Source organism: Octopus bimaculoides, chromosome 10 (genome assembly GCF_046866305.1).
Source record: "Octopus bimaculoides isolate indiv1 chromosome 10, ASM4686630v1, whole genome shotgun sequence".
In the NCBI taxonomy this organism is placed as follows: domain Eukaryota; kingdom Metazoa; phylum Mollusca; class Cephalopoda; order Octopoda; family Octopodidae; genus Octopus; species Octopus bimaculoides.
Genome location: NC_142937.1, coordinates 90,307,970 through 90,333,607, shown reverse-complemented (window position 1 = coordinate 90,333,607; position 25,638 = coordinate 90,307,970). Strand labels below are relative to the sequence as shown.

General features: G+C 37.3%; 1 protein-coding gene across 2 annotated transcripts in view; it reads left to right on the top strand.

The window, feature by feature from the left end:
* Window positions 1-3,125: 3,125 nt before the first annotated feature.
* LOC106869413 (MFS-type transporter SLC18B1) overlaps window positions 3,126-25,638 on the top strand; it is a 45,087-nt gene continuing 22,574 nt past the window's right edge. Inside the window, exons 1-2 of one of the 2 annotated variants that reach the window (XM_014915143.3) lie at window positions 3,126-3,658; window positions 19,825-20,132. In XM_014915143.3, the coding sequence (XP_014770629.1) occupies window positions 19,893-20,132 (240 nt within the window). In that variant the 5' untranslated portion in view covers window positions 3,126-3,658; window positions 19,825-19,892. Of the gene's footprint in view, window positions 3,659-18,697; window positions 18,752-19,824; window positions 20,133-25,638 lie in introns of those variants that run through there. The other variant, XM_089358991.1, reaches the window with a different exon arrangement.

Here is a 25,638-nt window from a genome sequence, read left to right as displayed (position 1 = left end):
TTTCGCCAATCGAGGCCGTATTTTGGTACAATATGTCGCCCAGGTCAGGACAGGCTGAGGAGTCGGTGCCACACAGGGCAATATTCAGGTACGAGTGGAGGCACCCGTGTATTGCATCAATGCGACTCCGGGGAGAAGAAGAGCACACCTTCGTGCAGATCGGGGAAGAAGTTTGGGTAAAACCCCCAAATGCACGGTGCACATCACAATGGGGGAAAGGAACTATAACCTCCATCAATTCAAAGAACAACGTCTCAGTCGATGGTATGCCACGCCATGTTTTGGATGAGCGGAAGATTGTCAGTGCTTCAGAGGATGGAACCAGCTGCAGTGGGCAGGATGATGAAGACAGCAACAGTAGGCAAGATGAAGGCAGCGCGCCAGGAACTCAGGCCAGTCCCGGGGTCGCACAGCGACCACAGAGGGAGCGGTCCCCTCCTCCCTGGTTGACTGATTATGAAACCAATTAAGGTAGTTCGGGAGCGAGGAGTGAGTGGGAGAGCCGGTTGAATGATCTATAGATCAGGGGGGCGTGTGGTGTTATGGGCTGTGACGAGCTATGTGTTGTGGTGGAGAGGGGTGAGGCAAACAGAGGTGAAGCCAGACCGGAAGGGCCAGACCGGAAGGGTCAGATCGGAAGTCGGCGACACGCGGTCGAAGACTAGCACGTGGGGCCAGTCAGAAAACAGAGGTTACGAGAAAGACGTGTTCTGATCAGGAGCGATCGTGTACTCCGCTGCGGTCGACAAGGTAAGGTCCAACGTTTCATTCTGTCCTTTTGCTTCTTGTTGTCTTTCTTCCTCCATTACAGACAATGTATGGCTGAGGGTGGCTGCCGAACTCTCCATCAAATCCTTGTTCTGGCTGAAGTCTTAGCTTTTAAGTTCTGTTCAAAAATCTAGTGCACAACTGAAAGGCAAAGGCACTTCTCTCTCTTTGGTCTAATAAACCAGTAAAAAAATGGCGTGAAATAATTGAGTGTTAACATATTTACTGAAATGACTATCATCATCGTCATCGTCATTATCAGCAGTAGCAAGCATAAAGCAACAGACTTATTTTAGTGACCCTGAAAGAATGAAAGGCAAAGTTCCCCTTGGTGGAATTTTCACTGAAAACATAAAGAACTGGAAGAAATGCAGAGAAGCATTTCATTCACCATGCTGATGATTCTGCTAGCTTGTCTCCTTAGCAATAATAATGATAATTCTCTCAAATTTTGGCACAAGACCAGTAATTTCAAGGGGAGGTGGCTACGTTGGTTATACTGACACCAATACTTGACTGGTACTTATTTTATTGACCCCAAAAGATGAAAGACAAAGTTGGAAGGATTTGATCTCAACATAAAGAGCTGAAAGAAATACTGTTCGACATTTTGTCCGATGCTCTAACAATTCTGCCAGCCGACTGCCTCAACAACAATAATAATAATAATTCTTCCTAATTTTGGCACAAGAAATGAAATTTCTTGAGGAGTGAAGAACAGGAAATTGGTACAAAATACCAGTACTTGACTGGTATTTTATTATATCAAAACCTCTAATAATGAAAAGCATAGCTGACCTCAAAATGTAGAGCCAGAAAAATACTACACAGCATTTTTTCTGATGCTCCAACGATTCTGCCAAAACTAACGTTAATAATAGCACTGAAGAAGTTTATGATATACTTTAAAATAGGGAATACAACACAATTGGAATCTGGTAGGTGACATACACAGCAATCACAATGACTTATTATATCTTAGTGGGTCTTTTAGACAATGGAAGTATGAAGAGCAAAACCATTGTTGGTCTTAATTTGGCTCTGCCTACATGACACAGGTCTCTTTGCAGTTACACGACTCCCCTTTCTGTCCCCTTCCTTTTTTTGGTTGTGCAATCTCTTCAGTGTTTACATTGCTCTTCCTTCCTTTTCTCTCTTTCCCATTGATATTGTTCTATCTCTGCTAAATCGGTACCCTGCTGTCCTCATTAATAATTTTTTTACAAGAGTGGTTGTTTGGCAGAACCATTAGGACGTCTGACGCAGCTTTTCTTCTGGTTCTTTGCGTTCTGAGTTCAAATCCTGCTGAGGTCAACATTGCCTTTCCCTGTTGTGATAAAATAACGCGCTGGTTAAGTACTGGGAATCGGTTATCACGACTAACCCACTCACTCAAATTTCAGGTCTAATTAGAAACAGTTTAATTACAGAGCATGGGACAAAATACATTACAGGCCCTTCATGTTCTCAGTTAAAATTCCACCGAGGTCGTCTGTGTAATTTATATTCCTATGGCACACCTTAGATGTGAATGGAATTAAACTACAAAACTGGAGACCTCTTTTTTTTCTTTCTAGTCTTGCCACACCTCGATCACTTCCCCTGTCTTTACACCTTTTCTCTTATAATTCTCGACTTCTTTTTCTTCTCACACCTGCTTCTTCTTTTCTTGTACTCTCTAATTCCTTCTCCTTCCTCTCCCTCCTCCTATTTCTAGTTATCCTACTCTCCCCCCTCTTTATCTCCCTCCTTTCGCCTGTCTTTCTCTCAACGTATCTTCAGTTTATCTTTCCTCAACCCTCTCTCTTTCTATTTAATCATTCTTTTCTTTTTCTCTCGTATCCACCTTCTACTTTTTCTTCTGTTCTATTACCTCTCTTTTCAAGCTTGCCCCACCACCTTTAATCTCTTTTATTTTTCATCTCCCCGAATTTATCTTCTGCTTTATCTATTAACACTTCTTCTTACCACCCCTCCTTAATCGTTATCGTATATTTCCTTCCTTCCTTCTTTATTATATAATTCTTTCAATTCTCCCTCTCTCTATTAACTCTTGCCCTTTGCTAAATCTTCCTCCTCCTTTTGACAATACCCCCTCACTCTATCATATACATTCCTGTTTATCTTACGTCCCTCTTCCTATCGCCCGCTCCTCCTCCTCCTCCTCTTCGTCTTTCTTCTTCTTTTCTAACATCCAGTACTCCCCCTATTTGACCTCTCTCTTCCTCTTTCTCCCGTTATCGTCCTCTCGTCCTCCCAGCTTTCGTTTCTTTTCCTCATCTCTGACTAAGCCTCCTCCTTCTCCTCCTCATTGTCTCACGCAATTCTTTGACGTAACTCCCCCCCCATCACACCTCTCTCCAAGTGATTCTCCTCATCAGCCATCCACCCCCTGCAACTCCCTATAAAACATTAATACCAAAAGCAACTCGCGCTTACTCGTGCGACGAGGACAAATATGAAATAAGAGAAACTAAACACAAACAGAGAAGCGAAAGGAAAGCACGTTGGTGTAGTAATTCACATGTAAACATTTGTTATCGTTAGAGTTTGACAAACAGAACTATTACTTCACAAGAAAAACACCTCGTGGTATATATATATATATATATATATATATATATATATATATATGTATGTATATATATATATATAATAAAATATAGGCTTAACAATAGATCTCGCCAAATATAGTTTTGGTTTTTAAGCGCGTGAGTCTATCTATCTATCTATCTATCTATCAATAGTAGTAGTAGTAGTAGTAGCAGTAGCAACAACCGCAACGAACGTTCCTTGCTTTACACTATGTGATAAATGAATTGGATCGTAAGTTATATAAAGTTAAAATCAGACTTTGGAAAGAAACAAAGAGACCTAAAGAACAATCAAGGTAAATAATTATTAATATAATGTTTGCAATTGTTTATGTGTGTGTGAAAGAATATATATATATATACATGTGTGTGAATGAATTCAAAGATTCGTGCTTGTCACATTGTCACGCTGATTCTAAGAGAATTACACGTGTCTGTGGAATATTCAATCACTTCACCTGCTAATTCAATGAGGAGAAAATTCAGTTGCCCGAACAACTGGACGCTTGTCATCACTGAAATTTAGCATATAAGGAAAAAAAAAAAATTCAAAATGGAAAGTAACACGTCCGATTCATTTGGTCATATGGGGATATGCGGACGCGTGAATGCATGCGCTTTTCTAAATGCTCCCCTTTCTTTAAAGGCGTTCCAACTGTGACCATCCCATGTTTAAAAAGTATTGCTACCGTGACCAATCCGTATGATTTGAAGTCTTCTGGCCACGTGTGTGAGTGTGGATGCACGTGTATATATATTACTGCTGTTCAACTAGCCGCTTGTTTCACTTCAGTACATCGATTTCATTGTTAAAATCGACAGAAATATTTAAAAACAGTCATTTATTTAAATAACACCTGGAAAATAAAGATGGGATGGTCAAAGGTGGTGTGCCTTTGATAAGTCGGCATTCTTTCGTTACTACCAGCATTTATAAGTCTATTGGATCAAAACTGACCTGAGGTTAAGCTAAAATAACTACTCATCCTAGCTAAAGACGATCCTCTACATTATTACTTGATCTGCTTGAAATAGCAGCCAAATCATTACTGCGTCGCGTTTGATCATGGAGGTTTGTTGGATCAGAGGCTAATCAATGACAACGAAGATTTCCTTTCAATATGTCTTTGGACGTCTTTCTTTGCCCCCCCCCCCCCCGCCGAAAGCACTTTCTTCATTCAGCTGCTACCGAAGTAGTTGTTTGGGCAACCGACAGACCGGCATATGCACAACATGGCCAGACTAACAAAGGCAAGGCTACATAATCATACGTTCAGTGTAGGAGAAACTGGCTTATTAGACCAAGAAGACATTCTTTTGTGCTTTCTGTATTTGGATGTGCATGCTTTTCCTCAGATATCTCTTGTAATATATTTCCAGGTTATGGAGATGAATCGTGGAGGAGACTGTGTACAACAACATCAACAACTACAACATAACTTTAGTTGTTTGTTTCAGTTCATGATCTTCAATACACCTCTCTTTTCTGATGATCAAAGTTTAAATTAACACATTTTATATGGTTTTGGATTTCCTCGTTAGTATCCGCATTCTGTGATACTTGATTACCCTGATATTGTATGTGCTCTACATTTCCCATAATCTGTCTTCATAGTGGATTAGAGGGAGCAACTTCCTGTTTATTGAAGCAAAACCACTGAAGCCTTTATGGCACTTCTCTTTTTACTCTTAACGGCTTCATTCATTGGACTTTGGTCCATGCTGGTAAAAATATTCTGTTTTATGTTCAAAGTGGCAACATCTAGCCCCTCACACCTACCACACAGTGTCATTTAAAAAATAAAATTCAAGGGTACAAGATAATGCCTGATCAGTTCGAAACAATGTGAATAAATAATGTTTGACAGAGTAATCTGAATGCTAAAGGGCTAGTCATGAATGTTGTCATGCATCTGTATCAGTTTGCTTGTCAAAATAGTGTATTGGTGATTACTAAGTTATGATACTCATATTCACTTAGAAGCAGAATGTCATTCGAACTAGCCTTTCCCAAACCCTCTTTTAATGCCATTGCAGAAATTTGATGACTTTATCTTGTTTTGGTATTGTGGATAGGACATAGTCTAAAGTAGCATAAAATTCCTCCTTTACTTTTGTGTCTGTGTCAAGTACAGGCACATACATACAGATGCCTCTTGTATCTGTCAGTCAGCAGAGAGTTATCAATCTTTCAGCAATACCTTTAAATAATTTATGCAGCCCATTCACTAGGTCATTACAGACTGCAAAGCCTACTCCATATAAGTGTCACACTTCTGATGGATTTGCATTCCAATAGAAGATATATCTGCTGCTGTTTTTCTTCAGCTGAACCTTAGTAGCTAGTCTTGTTTCACAAAGAGTGCAATATCAGTATTGAAGCACACCAGTTTCCAAGAGATGAATGGTGTCTACCATTCCAACCAAAGGCTGTTTTGTTTGTCTAGTTCAGTATATTTCAAGATTCAATACTAATGATGATGATTGTTCCTTTTGTTCACAAAGACGGGCGTGAAGCACCAGTTGAAGGAGCTGAGCTAAAGTAATCTTGAGGCACATTTTCTAACCTCTTCCCAATTGTGTGTGGAGACATGTCTAGAGCAGATTCTAGAAAAGACTGCTCAGACACAGCTACAAGTGTTGTTCCCACAAAATCTTGACAGGGAGATATCTTGGCCCAACAGTATGTATTTATGTATATGTTGAACTTAGTAAGTCTGAGTAAGTAGGAAGGCAGACATATCACAAATTCCTTCAGGTGGATGGCCCTGCTCGATCTGTAAAAAAGGTGTAGGTAGAAACTCCATAAGATGCACCTGGTGTAAGCTTTGGACACCTAAAAGGTGCAGCAATATCAGAGGAAGGTTAACAGGGAAACTAGCTTTTGTATGTGGAAGAGGCACAGGTACAATAAACGCTGAAAATGTGCAGAAAATAGACTCCATCAACTGCTAGGGGTGGCAAGCTAGAGGCAGTAGATAATTTCCGTTATCTAAGTGACCAAGTTAGTAGTGCATGTTCGACAGAGTGTAAGCATCTTGAGAGAAAAGTTAGGCATAAGAGGAATCAGATGTGGTGTGCAAGAGAGATGACTGTGCTTGTATGGTCATGTGATGCATATGGGCAAGGACAGCTGTATAAAGAAGTGTCGATCTCTAACTGTGGAGGGAACCTGTGGTTGAGGTAGACCCAGAAAGACATGGGATGAGGTGTTGAAGCATGATCTTTGAACATGGGGCCAGATCAGATTGGAGCTTGGTGCAGCCATCTGGCCCACCAGTTCCCAGTCAAACCGTTTAACCCATGTCAGCATGGAAAGCAGACGTTAAACGATGATGATGATATATATATATATGTATATATATTTATGTGTGCGTGTCTTTGTCCCCCCACCATCGCTTGACAACCGATGTTGGTGTGTTAACGTCCCCGTAACTTAGCAGTTCAGCAAAGAGACCGATAGAATAAGCCTGAAGTCGATTTCTTCGACTAAAACCCTTCAAGGCGGTGCTGCAACATGGCCGCAGTCAAATGACTGAAACAAATAAAGAATAAAAGAAAAGACCTATATATATATATATATATAAAACACACACAAATATACATATATATATAAAATATACCTACATATCTGTCTGTCTGTCTGTCTATCTACAAACAAACAAACAATCGTGCACAATATGCATGAAAGTGTGTTTTGCAGAAGAAAGATTATTTTGATTAACTTGAAGAAAGTTTGTTGTACACGATACGATTTACAACGATTATATTATCTGTTGTTTATCAGTAGCAAAATTATTTTCTGGTACAGTCGTAATATTCCGTTTGCATATTATTTATTTATTCTTAAAAATGTTCTTATGTAAAGAAAAGTTTTAATGGTGCAGCTTAGAATAATTTTGTCATCGCTGTTATGCATAGACTATAATTTTGTAAACAAATATGATATCAGCTTTCTTTTAGTGGCCTATATGTGTGTTCAGTTTTGTTAGTTCTTGGAATATTTGGTTCAAAAATAGGTACACACCCAACCACCTACCCAGTCTCCCCCACATATAAGTGTGTGCGTATGTATGTGTGTGTGTATGTGTGTGTATATATATATATATAATTATACGCGCACACACGCACACACACTCATACATGCATACAAGTATGTATGTAAATATATACGCGTCCGCGCGCGTACACAGATATATAAACATCTGTTGGTAAACGCAAAATAATATGGTTTCAGCCAAAGGCTGGCGCCATACTGGAGCACCACCTTTTAGTAGTTTTTTTTGTGGGGGGGGGGGGGGGTTCTGTACTGTTTTTGGTGAAGAAGCTAGCTGGACGGAGCTGCTCTTCTTTCTACCTCTTGCCGCGATATGGGTTCATCTGTGATTTCAGACAAATTTGTCCAGGTGATTTTTGAAGGTCTCCACATCTTACACCTCGTAAATCTCTGAGGTTGTTTGGCAGGATGTTAAACAGTTGTGGTTCACTGAAAGCTAAGCTGTTGCAGTTCTGGGTCCTTATCCGAGATGAAGAAGACGGGATCTTTGGTGTTATGCAGTGTCGTCCAGTTCGGTGGTTGGCATAGCTTTTAATTCTAAAGTTGGGAGCCAGACCTCTCACGATCTTCCATATGTATATCACTGCATATCTTTCTCGTTATCTCTCTCGACAGTAGAGCTTCAATTCTTGTAGCCTCTCCCGGTAGCTGTATCACCGTAGTCAATCTTCTTTGTATTGGTAAGGATTGCCTCAATCTTCTTTGTATTGGTAAGGATTGCCTCAAGCTTCGCCACCAGTTTGACGCTCTGCAGTGACCACATTTAGGAGTGTACTTATAAATAATAATAATGAATATTAGATGTTTATACGTTCTAAACACTAGTGTTCGCACGCACACACACACGCACACGCGAAGGAAAGAAATAGACACCAGTTTTTCATTTTACGCAGTATAACGTATTAACAGGAAAATGACATTAGCGGATGGACGTGTCTCCCGAATAATAATAATAATAATAATAATAATAATAATAATAATAATAATAATAATAATAATAATAATAAAAAATGCACTGGTGCAGTACCAGGCAGTGGCTCTCATGGTTCGGATTTTAACTGATTGGAAGTGTTATCATGTACATTGTTTTGTCTTGGTATAAAAAATGGGCTACAGCAAATATTCTGCTTAATACCACAGATTTGTTTGTCAGTTGTTTGACCTTAACCAGTTGAGCATGTCCTTTGGTGGCTGACGATATGTGCATCTCTGATCATGAGCAGAAATAGTGGGGGAGCATCATAGCCATGTATTGAGAGGAATTCTTTGGGTTTTGGATAATTCACGTTTGGAAACATGGGTGTTTCGTTCAACATCCTTAAGCAACCCTTATTCAGGGACCTTTTGAGCGGAATGGGCTACTCGATTCGAAGAAAATTCGAATATATATATATATATATATATATACAAATAATATATGAGTGTATGCATATATATGTACATGTATGTACATACCTTCATCTACATGTACATATAGATACATAACTGGGTACATGACGTGGCAAAAGAACATGGACAAAATGATAAACAAGGTACAACAAACAAGCAGGCCACATACAGAACATATCCTTCATCAGCTGCCACCATTAAAACACCGGCGTTTCGAAGAATTAAGGCAGTACGCATCGTTAAAATGGTTCTTCCCACGAACACAAATTAATTTTTTTTCGTGGAGGATAGTGGCGGACGGAAAACAAGACAGGAAAACGAAACTGTGAAATAAACAAACAAAAAAGCTGTACAGCCAGACGTGGAGAAGTGTGTATGTATTGAACGCTGTGAAGCACGAACTGGAGAGGCGAAGAAGTACGTGCGAGCTTGGGGAGTCCAAGAACGAAAAGAAATAGCAGCTGGACACACGTGACCAGCGCTGGGCAGAAAGAAAGAGTAGCAGAGGGAGAAGAAGGGGAGGAAGTAGAATAAAAGTGAGCAACGAGAGGTAGAGAGGGAGAGAGATAGTAGTAGTAACGGTGAGAGGCGAAGGACGAGCAACGAGAGATAGAGAGAGAGAGAGATAGTAGTGACAGGGAGAGGCGAAGAACAGCAGAGGGAAGAATGAGAGGGGGAGATAGATATAGAGATAGAGAGAGTCGCGTTAGAAAAATAGTTCAAACTTACTGTGTAAAGGTAAACGCGTGCGTTCTGTCGTGTGCGCACGCGTTTACCTTTACACAGTAAGTTTGAACTATATATATATATATATATATATATATATATATATATATTTAAAAGAAGAAGAAAATGGAGATTGGGACATTAATAATCGTGTATTATTAACAGCAAATTGGTCATCTTCACTTACAGCCGTTTCTATTAATACTCAATAAACATTACATTTACGTTTATGTGACACGAGCATAATATCATCAAAGGGAAAAGATGTACCTTTGGATGCGATATGTATGTTTGTGAATTCATTTTAGCAAACTGCTAAAATGCTAAATTTAATGTTGATTGAGTAGTAATAGAAACGGCTGTAAGTGGAGATGACCAATTTGCTGTTAATAATAAACAATTAACTTCCCAATCTCTATTTTTTTTCTTTTAAATGAATATAAACTATATGTTTATATATATATCTATTATTTTAAGGAAATTCATTCCTCCAAAATACTAGGTATTGAACCAATATTTCCTTGGATGAAACCAGTCCTTCATGGGGTTAGCACAACCTCTAAGAGTTTTACGCTTATATTCCAGATTTGTTCGGCGACCTCTTGGCAGATGTCTTCCGCAACAGGCAGCGGAACAGCAGAATTCCCATTTCTGTTGAGAAAGGACTCGGACAAGGAAGACTGCACTGATAAATTTCGGTCCATTACTGATGCGAGGTTTTAGATGAGGTGTCAGCAAACAGGCTGGCTAACACCTCAGCCAAAGTCTAGCCATTTTTGTTACATGCAGAGTTAAGGATTTCCTGAAATTAGTTTGATAGTTGAGCTTTGATTGGCTGTATGCAAATGAGTTCATAACTGGGGTCTGGAACTCTCGTGGGGGAAAAAAATTCGCGGCCGGGACAAGGCATGACAGTCAAGCGGTAGTAGATGATGGACGGGACGTACATGTTAGCCACCACCTCTGCCCGACCTTTCATGGATAGCTTCCTCTCGGCCCATTTCTGGGTGAGAGTAGTGAATAATTTAAAAAATAATTCCAAGGCCAGTCATTTAGTGCAAGGGGAACAATGATTGATATTTCATTTTATCGATCCCTGAAGGGGAAAAGGTAAAGTTGATCTTCGGTGCGATAATTTCAGCAGGACAAAAGCAGTCACCAGTTTGTTAACTTATCTTCCTGCACGTTTTATTTTCAGTTTTAACAAATATAAGAGGCCGGTTATCATTTTTTAGAACTTTCCCCCACTTAACCTATTATTTTTGTTTTTAAAGTCAGAGCCCTCAAACTATATAATTAGTAGTTATGTTTTCTTGCAGAAAGTATTTCACTGTGAAATGTCAACGTTCAAAACCTTTTAATAGGTCAATATTGTAAATGTAAATATAAATAAATTCGTTAAAAAAGAAATAGTTTTTGTCTAATGAATCCCTGTTTTAAAAGTCGTTTGGATGTGATTAAAGACAATCTTGGCCACTATTTCTAGCACTTAGAATTATCACATAGGGCTCTCTCGTTGGTTCGCATGAGACATTCTTAAACACAACAAAATCTTTGGAAAATACTGCTTTGGCGGGAAATATTTTAACTTAAATTTTGGACTATGTTGACGGAAAATTTGTTTTCTTTCGTCTGTTGAAGAATTTTCTTTTGCCTTCTTGTGTAAAGTTGGTGTTTTGTTGATTTGTGGAAAATAGTGTGATTTAATGGCATATCTACAGTTCAGCGCCTCCCACCGGTTCTCTCGTAACTTTCTGAAAAAATGTATAGGCCTAATTTATTAGTGAATTTTGCAGAGATACTTTTCGATATTGAAGATTACAATTATGTTGCTAAAATGTAGAAAAAAAGGAAAAAAAAAAAAAAAAGAATTGGAGGAGTTTCAGATCATTCTTCCTCTTCCCGAATTTGTTTCCTCATAAATCTCTTTAACATGCATATCTTTAAATGACATTTTGTCGAAACATTACAAAATGTTGATGTTTCGAGCTATAAATCTACAAAAAAAAAAAAAGAAAAAACGAATTTTCCCCAACTTCTTGGGTGCTAAGCTAGGTTGTGAGGGTGCTGCTCATCTCATGCCACTAGAGCTTTTACCAACTTACTCTCTCAGCCCCAAAAGGTCATCCTCAAACTAGACTTTAGGAATGCCTTCAGTTCCATCAGTCGGGATGTCACCCTCCGGGTAGTAAGGGAGAATGCCCCACATCTCTCAAGCTTATCAGAAGCCCTCTTACCTCTCTTTTGGTGACCACCTCATCCTATCTGCCTCTGGAGTCCAATAAGGTGACCCACTTGGGCCTGCTCTGTTTGCACTGGGTAATGATGATGTTACCACGACGGGAGCTGACCTAGACTTGAATGTCTGGTATCTCTACGATGCTTGTTTTGGTGGGGTAGGCTCTCCCCCCCGACAAAGTCCTTGCAACTGCGAGGACGATGATTGAGGAACTTGGTCGTAGGGGGCTTAACCGTAACAGTTTCAAATGTGTGCTCTGGCTCCTTAGCCATCCAGTTTCACATCAGCAGACTGTAAACTTGTTTACAGACTCCTTCCCTTCTATCGCGGTTCCTCCTTCATCAGCATGGTGCTCCGTTGGAGCCCCAAATTACCGACCGAGCTTCCGAGTCCATCTTTCGACTCAAGATGGTTAACCTTGAGTAACTTCTAAAAAACTTTGAGGTAATTGAGGCCAACCAAGATTTTTTAATACTTAGGAATTACTTGTCGATTCCTAAATTGTATTTTCTCAGAGTTAGTCCTTATAGATTCTTGTCATCTCTCCGATGCTTTGATGATCCAATCTTCAGGAAACTCGAAAGCTTGGTCATTGTCAGATTCTCTCCAGAGTCCCACGACCAGGATGCTTTGCCCAAACGGTTTGGGGGCCTAGGTTTGCGTAGTGCTTATATCTCTATCTCTTCCCTGTTTTGCTTTCTCTCCAACATGAACTAGTTCCAACAAGGAGATGGATGAAGTTCTGTTACAGTGGAGAGAGCTGGGTTTGTCAGTTCCTGTTACAATTGAGGATAGACAAAAGCAGAGAGTATGGGACAATCTGCGCTCAAGTGTCACTTTCGACTCTCTCTTTGATCAACCTGATCAATTTTCAAGGTGCCGCCTACTTCCTGCTTGTGAAAAATTCTAGACACATTGGTGGTCTACTCAGTCTAGATGAGCTCCGCATTTCCATCGCACTCAGAATGGGAGCCGACGTCTGTAGGGGACTGAGATGTTGCTGTGGTAGGCCCCTTGAATCCACAGGTTTTCACGGTTTGTTTTGCCGCCTAAATGCCGATCACTTCGCTCGTCACACCGAGCTAAACTTGATCATTTAGCGGGCCCTGTCTCGGGTTAATATCCCCTCAGAACTGGAGCTGGCGGGATTATCCAGAAGTGATGTGAAGAGTCCAAATGATCTTACCCATTTTTTCCTGGGCAAGAGGTAGGTGCCTCATCTGGGATGCCACAGTCTGTGATTCCTTTTGTCCCTCCCACATCCTGGATGCTGCGTAAATGGGAGGACCACTGCTTCCGTAGCTGAACGGAACAAAATTTTTAAGTATTGAGACCTGTCAGTGAACCATCTCTTCCAGCCTGTGTCATTTGAGACGTTTGGAAGGGGGTTGAGCCGCTAACGCCGAAGTTCTTGTCGTTGTTGGCGGCTCGCCTTACCGAGGTGTCAGATGATGCCCATGAAGGTGCTTGGCTGTTTCAACGCCTTAGCCTCGCTATCACCCATGGTAATGCCATGAGCATGTTGACTTGCTTCAGTAAGTTCCGTCGAACCTTGTGGTGTGCAACCAATTGAAGTACTTGGTGTTGCATTGATGTTTTTTCCCCGTTTTTCTTTCTTTTTTTTCTCTTTCTTTTTCTTTCTTTGTTCCTCTTTTTCCATTTTTAGTTTTGGCTATTAGATAAACGGATATGTATACACCAGCATTATATATAGGTTACATATGATTGCTCTTATAATATATAATTAGAAAATAAAAGTACCTAATGAATACATTCTTCATGAAACAAAAATTTAAGTCCTGAAATAGGGAATCAATTATTTGCTTCTCTCTCTCTCTCTCTTGGTGTGTGTGTGTGTGTGTGCACGCGCACGTCTGTAATTGTTTATATATTTAAATATTTATACACATACGTACACACACACATACACATACTGCTGAAAACATATACATATGTGTGTATGTTTGTATTTGTGCACGGTGTGAGTGATGAAAGGCTAAGTCTGCCTAAACAGGATTTGTACTAAGAAAGCTTGCAAGTGCAACAGACCTGATTTTAACTGAGGAAAGGACACGGGATTGTCTCGTGCCTTCACCAGTCTGTTTAATTATATCAAATGAAATGGTGCTCTTTATATTTTTTAAGCCTAGTTAGTATCGATCTGCTGGGTAAAGGCGATTATCTTCTCTCATGCCGATATTATTTCACAGTTGTTTGTTTACTTGATGTAGACATGCCTATGGTTCCCCATCGAATTCGACCACTGTATGTATATGCATTAATGGCGAAAGTAAAGAATACGTACACCCGGAGTTTAGGGTTAGGATTAGGGTTAGGGTTTTTGTTATGCCGAAAACGGGTGGTGTACGTATTCTTTACCTTCGCCTGCATTAACTACATATATATATATATTTATTTCTTTATTTCCCACAAGGGGCTAAACATAGAGGGGACAAACAAGGACAAAAGGATTAGGTCGATTCCATCGACTCCAGTGCGTAACTGGTACTTATTTAATCGACCCCGAAAGGATGAAAGGCAAAGTCAACGCGCATATTTGGACGTTGCTTCAGTATAGATTTACAGTGTCAGTGTGAGGAGAGATCGTTCACCCTCTTTTTCAGCCTAGCCTCTTTAAGAGATTGTTCACCCTCTTTTTCAGCCTAGCCTCTTTATCTATGTCATTAGAGAAGATTGTGTTGGTGAATGACGTCGTGTATCAGAATCGAAGGATTGCCGCTTGTTGTTTTACACCTTTAACTTTTGTGGGATTCTTTCGGTTTATAGTCATAAAATGAAAGTGGAAAATTATTGTAAGCAATCGTCTTTAAGAAATAGAAATTCTGAAAAAAACTCTTTTCTAAAATCGTGTTCTCCGAATTTTTAAATGTGGATTTTCAAGAAAATCTCTGAAAAAAGGATAAGTTAAAAGTCAAAAATGAAAAAAACCTGGAAACCTTTTTTGTTTTTTGTAAAATATGAATTTCTTGATAAAAACATAGGAGTCACAAGACAGCCAAAATTGGGTGATGTGTCTACTCAACACGTCTGTTTGAACGTTGCTGCCATACAATATCAATATTTCCACTTTCGTGCGCATAAAGTTCAGTAGTATGGGATACATGTGTCATCATTAGAATTCTTTTAGAGTGTGTAAAGAAGGAAAGAACCCTCATCTGCAATTTTGATGAAATTTAAATCATAAGTATTCCAGTTCATTAGAGAAAATATAACAGAAAAGTTTAATTCTTCAATTGCATGTAACACGGGCAACGCCGGGTATCTCTGCTAGTCATATATATATATCATATATATATATATATATATATATATATATATATATGTATATATATATATATCCTATATAGCACACACACACACACACACACATATATATATATATATCATATATATGTATATATTATATATATATATCATATTCATATATATGTATATCAAAGCATGGCAGACAAAAATGCTGAGTAGCATTCATTCATCTTTACATTCTGAGTTCAAGTTCTGTTGAGGTTGACTTTGCCTTTCATCCTTTTGGTATTGATAAAAACAATACCAGTTGAGTGCTGGGGGGGGCAGTGTAATCAACTTATCCCTGGCTTCACCCACAAAATTATTGACCTTGTGCCTAAATTTGAAATCAAAAATTAAATATTCATAAACCATCAGGTGTTTTTTTTTTGTTTTTTTTTTTAAATAACAGTTATTTAGATGCAGCAGTGATGACACGTCTACATCTTCATCATTGCATATATCGGTCTATTTAAAATTATTCATATGTATACAGCAATGAAGATAAATGTATTTATTAATACATATAATTTGGATATTTAAATCATTCAATCTTGCATAAATGCATGTATATGCATGTTTGTGTGTACATGCATGATTCATGAAATTTATATCCATAGATATCCAGTGAAATACACTTCAATTTTGCATAATCATATTGTTAAGACCATGTATAATCATCAGTTTTTGTTTGTTTTGCATAGTTGTTTTACACACTTAGAATTGAAGTTATTCTTGTTTTCATCATTTTAGTATATTTTTTGTGAGGATTTTCTGTTTCATTTGATGGGTGGCTGTTTTGTCCCCTATGCCCTTATGTCACTTTGATGCTGTCCTCCAGCACATTGATGAATGTTTTACGAATAGATAGTGTTACAGAAAGAACACCAGCACTGGTGCCATTTGCATGACACCAGTATCTGCCACAACTGCGGTTTTATTTGGCTTGATGGGTCTTTTTCACAAGCGCAACATAATGTGAGGCCCAACACACAAAAGGTGCTTTCATGTGCCACCGGCATTGGTCACCTTGCCTCCAATGCTCGAAAGGTGCTTTTTATGTGCCACTGGCATGGGTGCCAGTTACGTGACACCAGCATTGGCCACAACTATGATTTCACTTTGCTTGATGGGTCTTCTCAAGCACAGCATATTGCCAAAGGTCTCGGTCACTAGTCATTAACTCCATGAGGCCCAAAGTTTGAAGATCACCACCTTGTCCTATGACTTCTTGGGTCTACCTCTACCACAGTATCCCTCCACAATTAGAGATCGGCAGTTCTTTACATAGCTGTCCTCATCTATACACATCAGATGATGATACCAGCACAGTCAACTCTCTTGCACACCACATCTGATGCCTCTTATGCCCAACATTTCTCTCAAGATGCTTACACTCTGTCGTACATGCACACTGACATTGCACATCCAGTGAAGCATACTGGCTTCATTTCTTTCAAGCCTATGTCTGTCCTCGTCTGTCACAGCTCATGTTTCACTGCCGTGGTGTAACATAGCTGTTCACATCATACAGTTTGTTTTTCACTCTGAGGGAGAGGCCCTTTGTTGTCAGCTGAGGTAGAAGTTCTCTGAACTTTGACTAGTCTATTTCTTTTTTCACAGCTACCCTCTTGGAGCATCCACCTCCACTACTAACTTGGTCACCTAGATAATGGAAGCTATATACTACCTCTATTTACTCCACTGGCAGTTGATGGAGTCTATTTTCTGTACATTTTTAGTGTTTTTTGTACCTGTGCTTCTTCTATACACAAAAGCTATTTTCCTTGTTAATCTTCCTCTGATATTGTTGCACCTCTTATGTGTCCATAGCTGACACCAGGTACGTCTTATGGAGTTTATACCTCTGCTTTTTCTACAGGTCGAGCTGGGTCATCTACCTGACGAAATTTGTGATTTGTCTGCTTTTCTACTTACTAAGACTTTGGTTTTTACTTGGTTAACTCTAAGGCCCTTCAGTTCTAGACATTACTTCCATGTACCAAAATTAAAAATTATCATTAATTCATCATAATAATATATAAAATATATTAATACATCATTATCGTTATCATTGTCATCATTTAACATCCACTTTCCATGCTGGCATGGGTTGTATGGTTTGACAGGAACCGGCCAACTGAAGGGCTGTTCAGGCTACATGTCTGTCCTGGCATGGTTTCTACAGCTGGATGCCCTTTCAAATTCAAATGACTTAACTGATGTTGAATTAAAGATGAGAGGCCTGCTTTTGGATTCTGTATCATATTTATAATTCATTTGATTTAGCATCCACTTAATTTTGGGGGAAAATAGATATATTGACTTACAGATGCTCAAACTGAGTGTTACTCATTTCACACCATTCTCACCACTCAGAGGTGGGTGGTGGGGCTTATATGTGAAGGTCATGGAATGTACTCCTCTTCCTGTCACCAATAAAACACACAACAGAAGTTCTTAAATTTGTTTCATCTAAAATAAAATAATTAATACTTTATATCATTATATTCCATTTTTTAAAAATTTTTTGTCCCTTCCACATAATTGTTTGTTGTGTTTGACATCTCTTGTGATGCGGTTCCTATTTAACATCTGAGGCGATGTAACATAGAATGACTATGCAGTTTTATTTATAACCATTTATTTCAATTATTTTCTTTTTCTTTTGTTCAGGTAGAATAAGTTTTTGTTAAGGTTGTACTTGATGTATAACAAAACCTTAGCATTGTCAATATTAATTATTATTATTATTATTATTATTATTATTATTATTATTATTATTATTATTAAATAATGTTATTATTGTTGGTCATTTTTCATTTTCAAATACCGTGTCAAATGAATGTAATGCACACTAGGCTTTTGAATTTTAATGTGATGTTTTCATTTTTCATTCTCATCTTATGTGGTATGTGTATCTGTATGAAAGAGAGTAAGTATTTTTTAAAAAAGCATTCTCTGTGTCTGCATAGAACAGTGATTGCACCTTTAATACCCATTGTTTGTGTGTTTTAAAAAGAATGAATGAGTTTTTCATAAGGATTCTTTGTGAGTATCTGTATGTATCTGTGTGTTTGTGTGTATGTATTGTATGCTTCAGGTCACTCCAAGTATTACCAGTGTTATGTAATCTACTGCAATAAAATTGGTCACAGGTGACTAAACCAGTACTCCCATGCCTACCAGGTTAATCTGGTGATGAGAATAGCTGACAAATTCAGTAGGACAAACGCAAGGATGGAGAAACCCAGCTAGGGTCAGTGACTATCTACCAATAACATACTAGACAAATAAATACTTCAGATCATGAATGAGTATTATAAGGCCACTTGCAAGTGATTGGACCTTCTGCTCTTGCCAAAACATGTGTCTTGGAAAGGGATAAATAGAGCTCCTTGGACATAGTGGAAGGGACCTCTGTATTGACCTATCACTTCATGGCTGGGTTCAGAAGAAAAAAAAAAAACAACGATGAGACTTATGCCTTGGAGGGGAACTTTCTAGGTGCAATCTTATGGTCATTCATGATCAAAAGAGGTCTTTACCCTTTTAGTTATATAACTATAATATGTATATATATATTTTTTTTTTTTTTTTTTCAACCATATAGTTTCAAGTTCAGTTTGATTGTGTGGCATCTTGGGCAAGTATCTTCTACTATAGTCTCAGGTTGGTCAAAACTTTGAGTAGATTTGGTAGAAAACAGAAAATTTTGAATCTTGATAAACTCTTTTTTAACCTTGTTTTTACCTATGATTTATGAGCATAATACTTTTGCCCATGTTTAAATACAGGTAATATACCGGTAGTATTTTGGATACATTTATCCCTTAGACAGTTATTTTAACCTCTAACTCAACTAACCTATATATATATATATATATATATATATATATGTATATGTATGTATGTTTCACAAAATTTATCAGTATATTGTAATTGTTGTAAGACTGGTCAGTAATTTGTATTACAAATAGAATGCAGTTAATGTATATAATGAAACTGAAAAACAAATCACAAAGTACATATCAAAGTGAATGTATATTACCCATATCTAAGCTTAAGTTTCATATCTTTCATGACAATAATCAGTTGGAGAAAGGCTATATTTAGTGATATTGTGGCTTTTAATGAGCTCTATCTATAGGTGTCACTAAATGGAAATGAGTCAAAGCAAAACAAATTAAATGAAGCAGTTATAGAGATGCAAGCATGACTGTGTGGTTTAGAAGCTCACTTTGCAATCATGTGGTTTTGGGTTCAGTCCCTCTGTGCAGCACCTTCTACTATAGCTCTGGGCTAACCAATGCTTTGTAAGGTAAGCAGAATCTGTGTGGAAGCCTGTTGTATGTGTGTCTTTGTTGTTCTTCCCCCATTAAAAGCCCTTCAAGGCAGTGCCCCTGTATGGCTGTAGTCCAATGACTTAAAAAAGTAAATAAGTTACAATATAATAGTAATCCTATAGGTGTAAACATTACAGAAAGTGAGAGTGCACAATTGATGCAATATTTAAGATTTTAAATCATTTCAAATTCTTATATGAGTTCTATAAATGACCATGTTGATATTCCTTTGCCTTAGTTTTCAGACTCTTTTCCTTAGTAGCTTGTCTCACTGTTTCAGCCCCTGCCATTTCTAAATTCATTGATCATAAACCAATGTAAAAATTCATTTTTCATAAAAAAATTTTTTTTAATATTTTGTTTTTACTACTCTTATATTCTTTTTCATTTCTTTTCCAGAGTTATTTTAATCCAAAATTTGCTGAAGCTGACTCGTGTGGGATGTTAAAAAATACTTTGACGAAAAAATGCCTAATGCTTTTCTTGTACGATCTAAATCACGGACAGAAGATTATTTTCACAATGATCCTAAAGTTGTGGAAGCAGTTTCAAATCTTAAATCAGTGCCTTCTGACACAGATTCTAACAACAGATTCTTATGGTCCAGTCTTTCATATGACCAAAAACTTCTCATTGGTGGAATATGTTTGAGTGACCTTTTATCATCAATATCTCTTTCCATTATGGCACCATTTTTCCCAAAAGAGGTTTTTATTGTTTTTGTTTTTAATTTGTTTGATGTTTTTGCTTTTAAAGAAAAGTTTGTATGATTATCGAAACATTTGGGTGATTATTGAGAAAATATGAGTGATTATGACAAAATTTGGGTAATTGTGAATATTTTAGTGATAATTGTACGAAGTTTGATTAACTATGGTAAAAATTTGGATGATTAGGGTAAAACATTTGTTGAAGCTAAGTTTATTGTCATCCAAGTATACTAACTCATCAATGATCCAAATTTTTCATAGCTCCTTGTTTATGTTCGTCTTCACCTTCCTGGTTATTTTATTATTGTCATGGCCGTCACTGTCCCCCTCCCCTTTCTTCTTCTTAACCAGTTAGTATGTTAGGATTTATAAAAGTAAAAGAAAGAAAGAGTCTAATGAGAAGCTGCCCTAAGAATTATTAAAATGATTTGCACATGGCTGAAAAGAATTAAGGTCATATCTGGGAAACAAGAAGAAATGACATCCACAAGACAAGTGTTTGAGGAAAGAAATTACAAGAATTGAAATAATTCTGAGAAGTAGTTGAGGAAACAACACTGAAAGCATGAGAGTTAGTAACAATATGAGTCAGTTGAATAGTAAACCTTAAGAGGCAGTACAAGAGTAAAAGTTTGGCTCAACAATGACCATATAAATATTTATAGAATAGAGATAAAGAAGCATAGAAGAAGAATACTGCAGATAAATTATATCATTAATTTCATTCTAAAGTTAAGATACTTTATTTCTTGAGGTAAAGTGAAAAATAATAGATAACAGCTCTCAAGGTGGAAGAGTGACAAGTATAATAAAGAATATAACTTTCAGAGATACTCTCTTCTAAGATTGCACCTTCAATACAGCCTATGTGAACTTTTACACCATCTCAAGAATCATTTGTTTCAGAAAAAATACAATTTCAAAAGAAATTATGTATTTCCTTGTTTTCTATAAACTTCCATCCATTTTACAGTTTGTTCAAAATAACTGTGGAATTTCCATGGATACTGCTTGTAGTAGTAGTAGTAGTAACAGCAATAATAATAATAGAGGACCATTCTTTAGGAGCAGTACCTCCCAATAAAAAATGATTCAGATTTTGATTACTCATCCAACTCATGCAATAATGATGATAATAATAATAATAATAATAATAATAATAATAATAATAATGATAATAATAATAATGATAATTTATGATGTCCATGTCTTTCTCAAGATCAGTAACAGTATGAATGAAGTGTATTGGTTTTAATCAGGAATTGAAACATTGCTTAGTGTTGTTTAACCATATGTAATCCCTGTCTAAATAGTCTGAGAATCAAAGATATTCTATCCTTGTAGTATATTAAAGACTATAAACCTCCTTCAGTGTGTCCTTTGCATGCTGAAATTAGTTGTGTGATTTGCTGCAGATCTAGCTATTATTTGTAGCAGGCCAAGTGACTATGAAGAGGTTTGAAGGCTATATTGCTAGGATGTGATATAAATAGACTAATGCTGTCCACTTATATCACATGTACCAGCACTTATATTGCATGTTCTATATCACATGACAATCTTTATTGGGGTAAAATGTATCATCTGTTGTAGAGGCAAACCAAGGACAACATTGAAAGAAATTATGAACTTGAATAAGAGGAAATTTAATTTCACACATGAGATGATAGAGAATAAGTGGGTCTTGAGATACGTCATACTACAGACTTGTCCAACTCATGCTAATATGGAAAAATGACTATTAATTCATCTTCATCATTTTTAATGTTCACTTTTCCATGCTTGCAATGGTCTAACAGAATTCATAGAATTAGATTTTTTAATGACCAGATGCCTTTCTTTCACTAACTTTTACCTGTTTCCAAGGATGGTAATATTTTCTTATAGCTAGATAGAAGTTCAGAAACAAAGGGCATCACTTGATTGATGGTGACACCTGCTTACAATTATCATGTGATGTCAAAACAAGGAGACACAAACACAAACACACACACACAAAGCACATATATGATATATGTATGTATATACACACACACACACATTTATGTATGAGAGATAAAAATCTTTCAGTTTTCATCTATGAAATTCACTCACAAGGCTTTGGTTGACCCAGGGCTATACTAGAAGGTGCCATGCAGTAGGACTGAACCAAAACCATGTAGTTGAATTGCAGACTTCTTAACCACACAAGCCTGCACCTTGGATATCAATATGAAATGTAAATCTTGTGATAAACTAATTTCTTAGCCTTGGGACAGTGGTATTTTTCTTTCACTTAAAATCTTGATAAATTGAATGTCATCTGGGAACATCATAATGGTTTTTTGTGCTCACTGTGGATACATTTGTCCTTAAAGGTTCCATTATCTGAATTTAGGAAATTATTAAGTAAGAGAAAAAGAAAAAAAAGAGTTAAATGATGCCCTTCTGAACTCTTATATCTGAAAAAGTGTACAAACAATGAACTGTATTCTTAAAATGTTGTTTCTGACATGTATTTTCAGTTTTATCTCTAATTTCTGATATTATCATAAAATATGCCACCTTTCTAATCATTTCTCACTGTGCATTGAATTTAAAACATGGAAAATGTTCATGACTTTGTATGTGTATATTTGCCTCTCTCACTTTCAATCTTTCTCTTTTACTTATACACACATGCACACACTCACATGCACATACATACACACACATATATGTGTATTGTATATATTGTTTTTGTTTGCTGGGGGTGGGAAATAGGCATTGGACTGAGGTTTGGTGGTGTAGGGGCAGGGAAGAGAGAAGAAGTATACGTACACAGATGTATGTGTGTGTGTATGTAGTCTTGCATTTGTGTATGAAGGCATCTGGTGTCACTGAAATGCCAACCTTACTTCTAACATCATTATGTCACCTACCTTGATCAATAGCAGCCCATTTTCCAGTAGCCATCTTGGACTTCCTGTCTTTCTTCATTCAGTACCCTAAGCTTGAATGAGCTGGGTTTCTGTTAGACGCCTACAAAACTTTAAGTTGCATGGAACTGAATCAAACTTTTAAATAATAATAATGTATGTAAATTCTACTAATGTGTTGAGTACTCCTTTCTTTCATTAATTCACTCCATTGTATGTATATATAAATATAAATATATATATATATATATATATATATATATATATATATATATATATCCTGTTGAGCTGAGTGAAATCATAGTCATGGCCAATGCTAGTGCCATCTGACTGGCACCTATGTTGGTGGCATGTAAAATGCACTGCTTGAGCATTGGGCCTCATGGACAGTGACAAGTGATCGAGACCTTTGGTGATATACAGTGCTTGTGTAGATCTGTCAAGCCAAGTGAGACCATAGTCGTGGCTAATGCTTGGTGTCAGGTGAATGGTACTTGTGTTGGTGACACGTAAAAAACACTCACTACATTCTCGGGGTGGTTGGCATTAGGATGCAGAAAGATACCTATTTCTGTCTCTCTGTCACACTCTAACCTTTGATCATCTGACACAAGACCACCTCCTCCAATGCCCCCTCCCCTCCCAAAGGAGCTTTGTCTTGCAAAATACTTGGTGACCCTGCCTGTGCTGGTGCCACATAAATTGCACCCAGTCCACTTTGCAGGGTAGTTGGTGTTAGGAAGGGTATCCAGCCATAAAAATAAACCATGTTAAAACAGACACTGAAGCCTGGTGCAGTCTTCTGCCTAGCCAGCTCCTGTCCAAACATCCAACTCATGCCAGCATAGAAAGCAGATGTTAAATGATGATATATATTCATGTATACATATGTACATTACAGTAAAAAAAAATCAAACAAGCCTCAAAAATTCAAAACACATTTTCAACCGTAATTATTGAATTATAAAATGTAAATAGAATTTACAATTAAATTTCTTGGAGTAATCATACGTAACAAAAATCTCAACAGAGCCAAAATAACTCTGGAGAACTTATAGTGGGGGAATCTCTTCATTAGGACTGTTTTGTTTTTCAAAATGTTTTTCTTATGTCATATATCCCAAAGGTCAGTTGGAATTTTGTTATGACTTTTAACTGACTATTGTTTGATTTCTTTTTGTAATTTAATTTACACTTAAAATGATTAGAATCATTATTCAGATTATTCCAAACCCTACAATAGATAACCAACTGACACAGCATTACACCAAAGCCTTGTGAATGGATTTGGTAGAAGGAAACTGAAAGAACTATGTTCTGTGACTGAGCCTGGTGCAACCTCTGACTCACCAGTCCTCAATCAAACTATCCAGCCCATGCCAGCATGGAAAGCAGACATTAAACAATGATGATGATGATAAATGTATGCTTGCATATTAATATTGTCTCCATTTGTGTGTGTGTGTGTGCATGCATGCATGTTTCGTTCTTTCGCTGCTTTTTGTCAATAGGCTGCAACTAGGTTAAGGCACTGCCTTCAAGGTTAGCCAGTCATATTGACCTTAGTACTTATTTCAGTTTGACACATTGTATTTATCTATAATTTATCATTTGCATTTTATGTAATCTACACACACACTTGAACATAGATCTGCACATGTATACATATTTATAAGCACACACATAAATATGAATATCATCATCATCTTTATCATCATCACTGTTTAATGTCTACTTTTCCATGCTTGCATGGGTTGGATGAAATCTGTTGAGGTAGATTTTCTATAGCCAGATGTCTTTCTTACTTCTAACCTTCTCTTGTTTCCAAATAAAGAAATTTTTTCCCATGGTTGGACATGCTTTCACTGTGGGTTGGAAATGAAGGACACCACTTGTATAACAGTGACACTTATTTACAACATTCATCTCTCTCTCTCTCTCATACATACACTTATCTCATTTTCCTTTCTTTCTTTCTTTCTTTCTTTCTTTCTTTCTCCCTCCCTCTCTCCCGCCAACCCTCACTACACTCATTATATTCTTACGTCAATCTAATTTCCACTTGACAGCGTGTTTATTCATAAATAAACTGCTTAATGAACTGGAGGTCGGTGATCAGTGCAGGTGTTTATCAAACTTAGCGTAATGTCGTCATTGTTGTCATCATCATCATCATCATCATCATCATCATCATCATCATCATCATCATCACCATCAGCAGCATCACCACCACCATTGTTTTTATTTCCATTATCAGCTTTTTCATTGTTATAAGTCTATTTTTTTTACTTACACGCATTACCTAGGTGATTGGAAATTCTTATCCAATTAACTGAATTCACAATAGTAGGTGATAAGCTACTGGATTTCAGTATCTTAATGTTGTAGGGTTTTGTTTTTGAGTTACACATGTATCAATTATATAACAGAACAAGTATAAAGCATTTATGTTTACAGCGCACTTTTGTGTACATATAAGACACTTATTATGTTCTGCCTGCTCCGAGTTTTTTTTTTATTGATGTTTATAAAGGTTTTTCTACCCTCTAATATTCTTCAAGCTTAGATCAGATTCATATGTCCTGATAATAATTTCCTCCCACTTT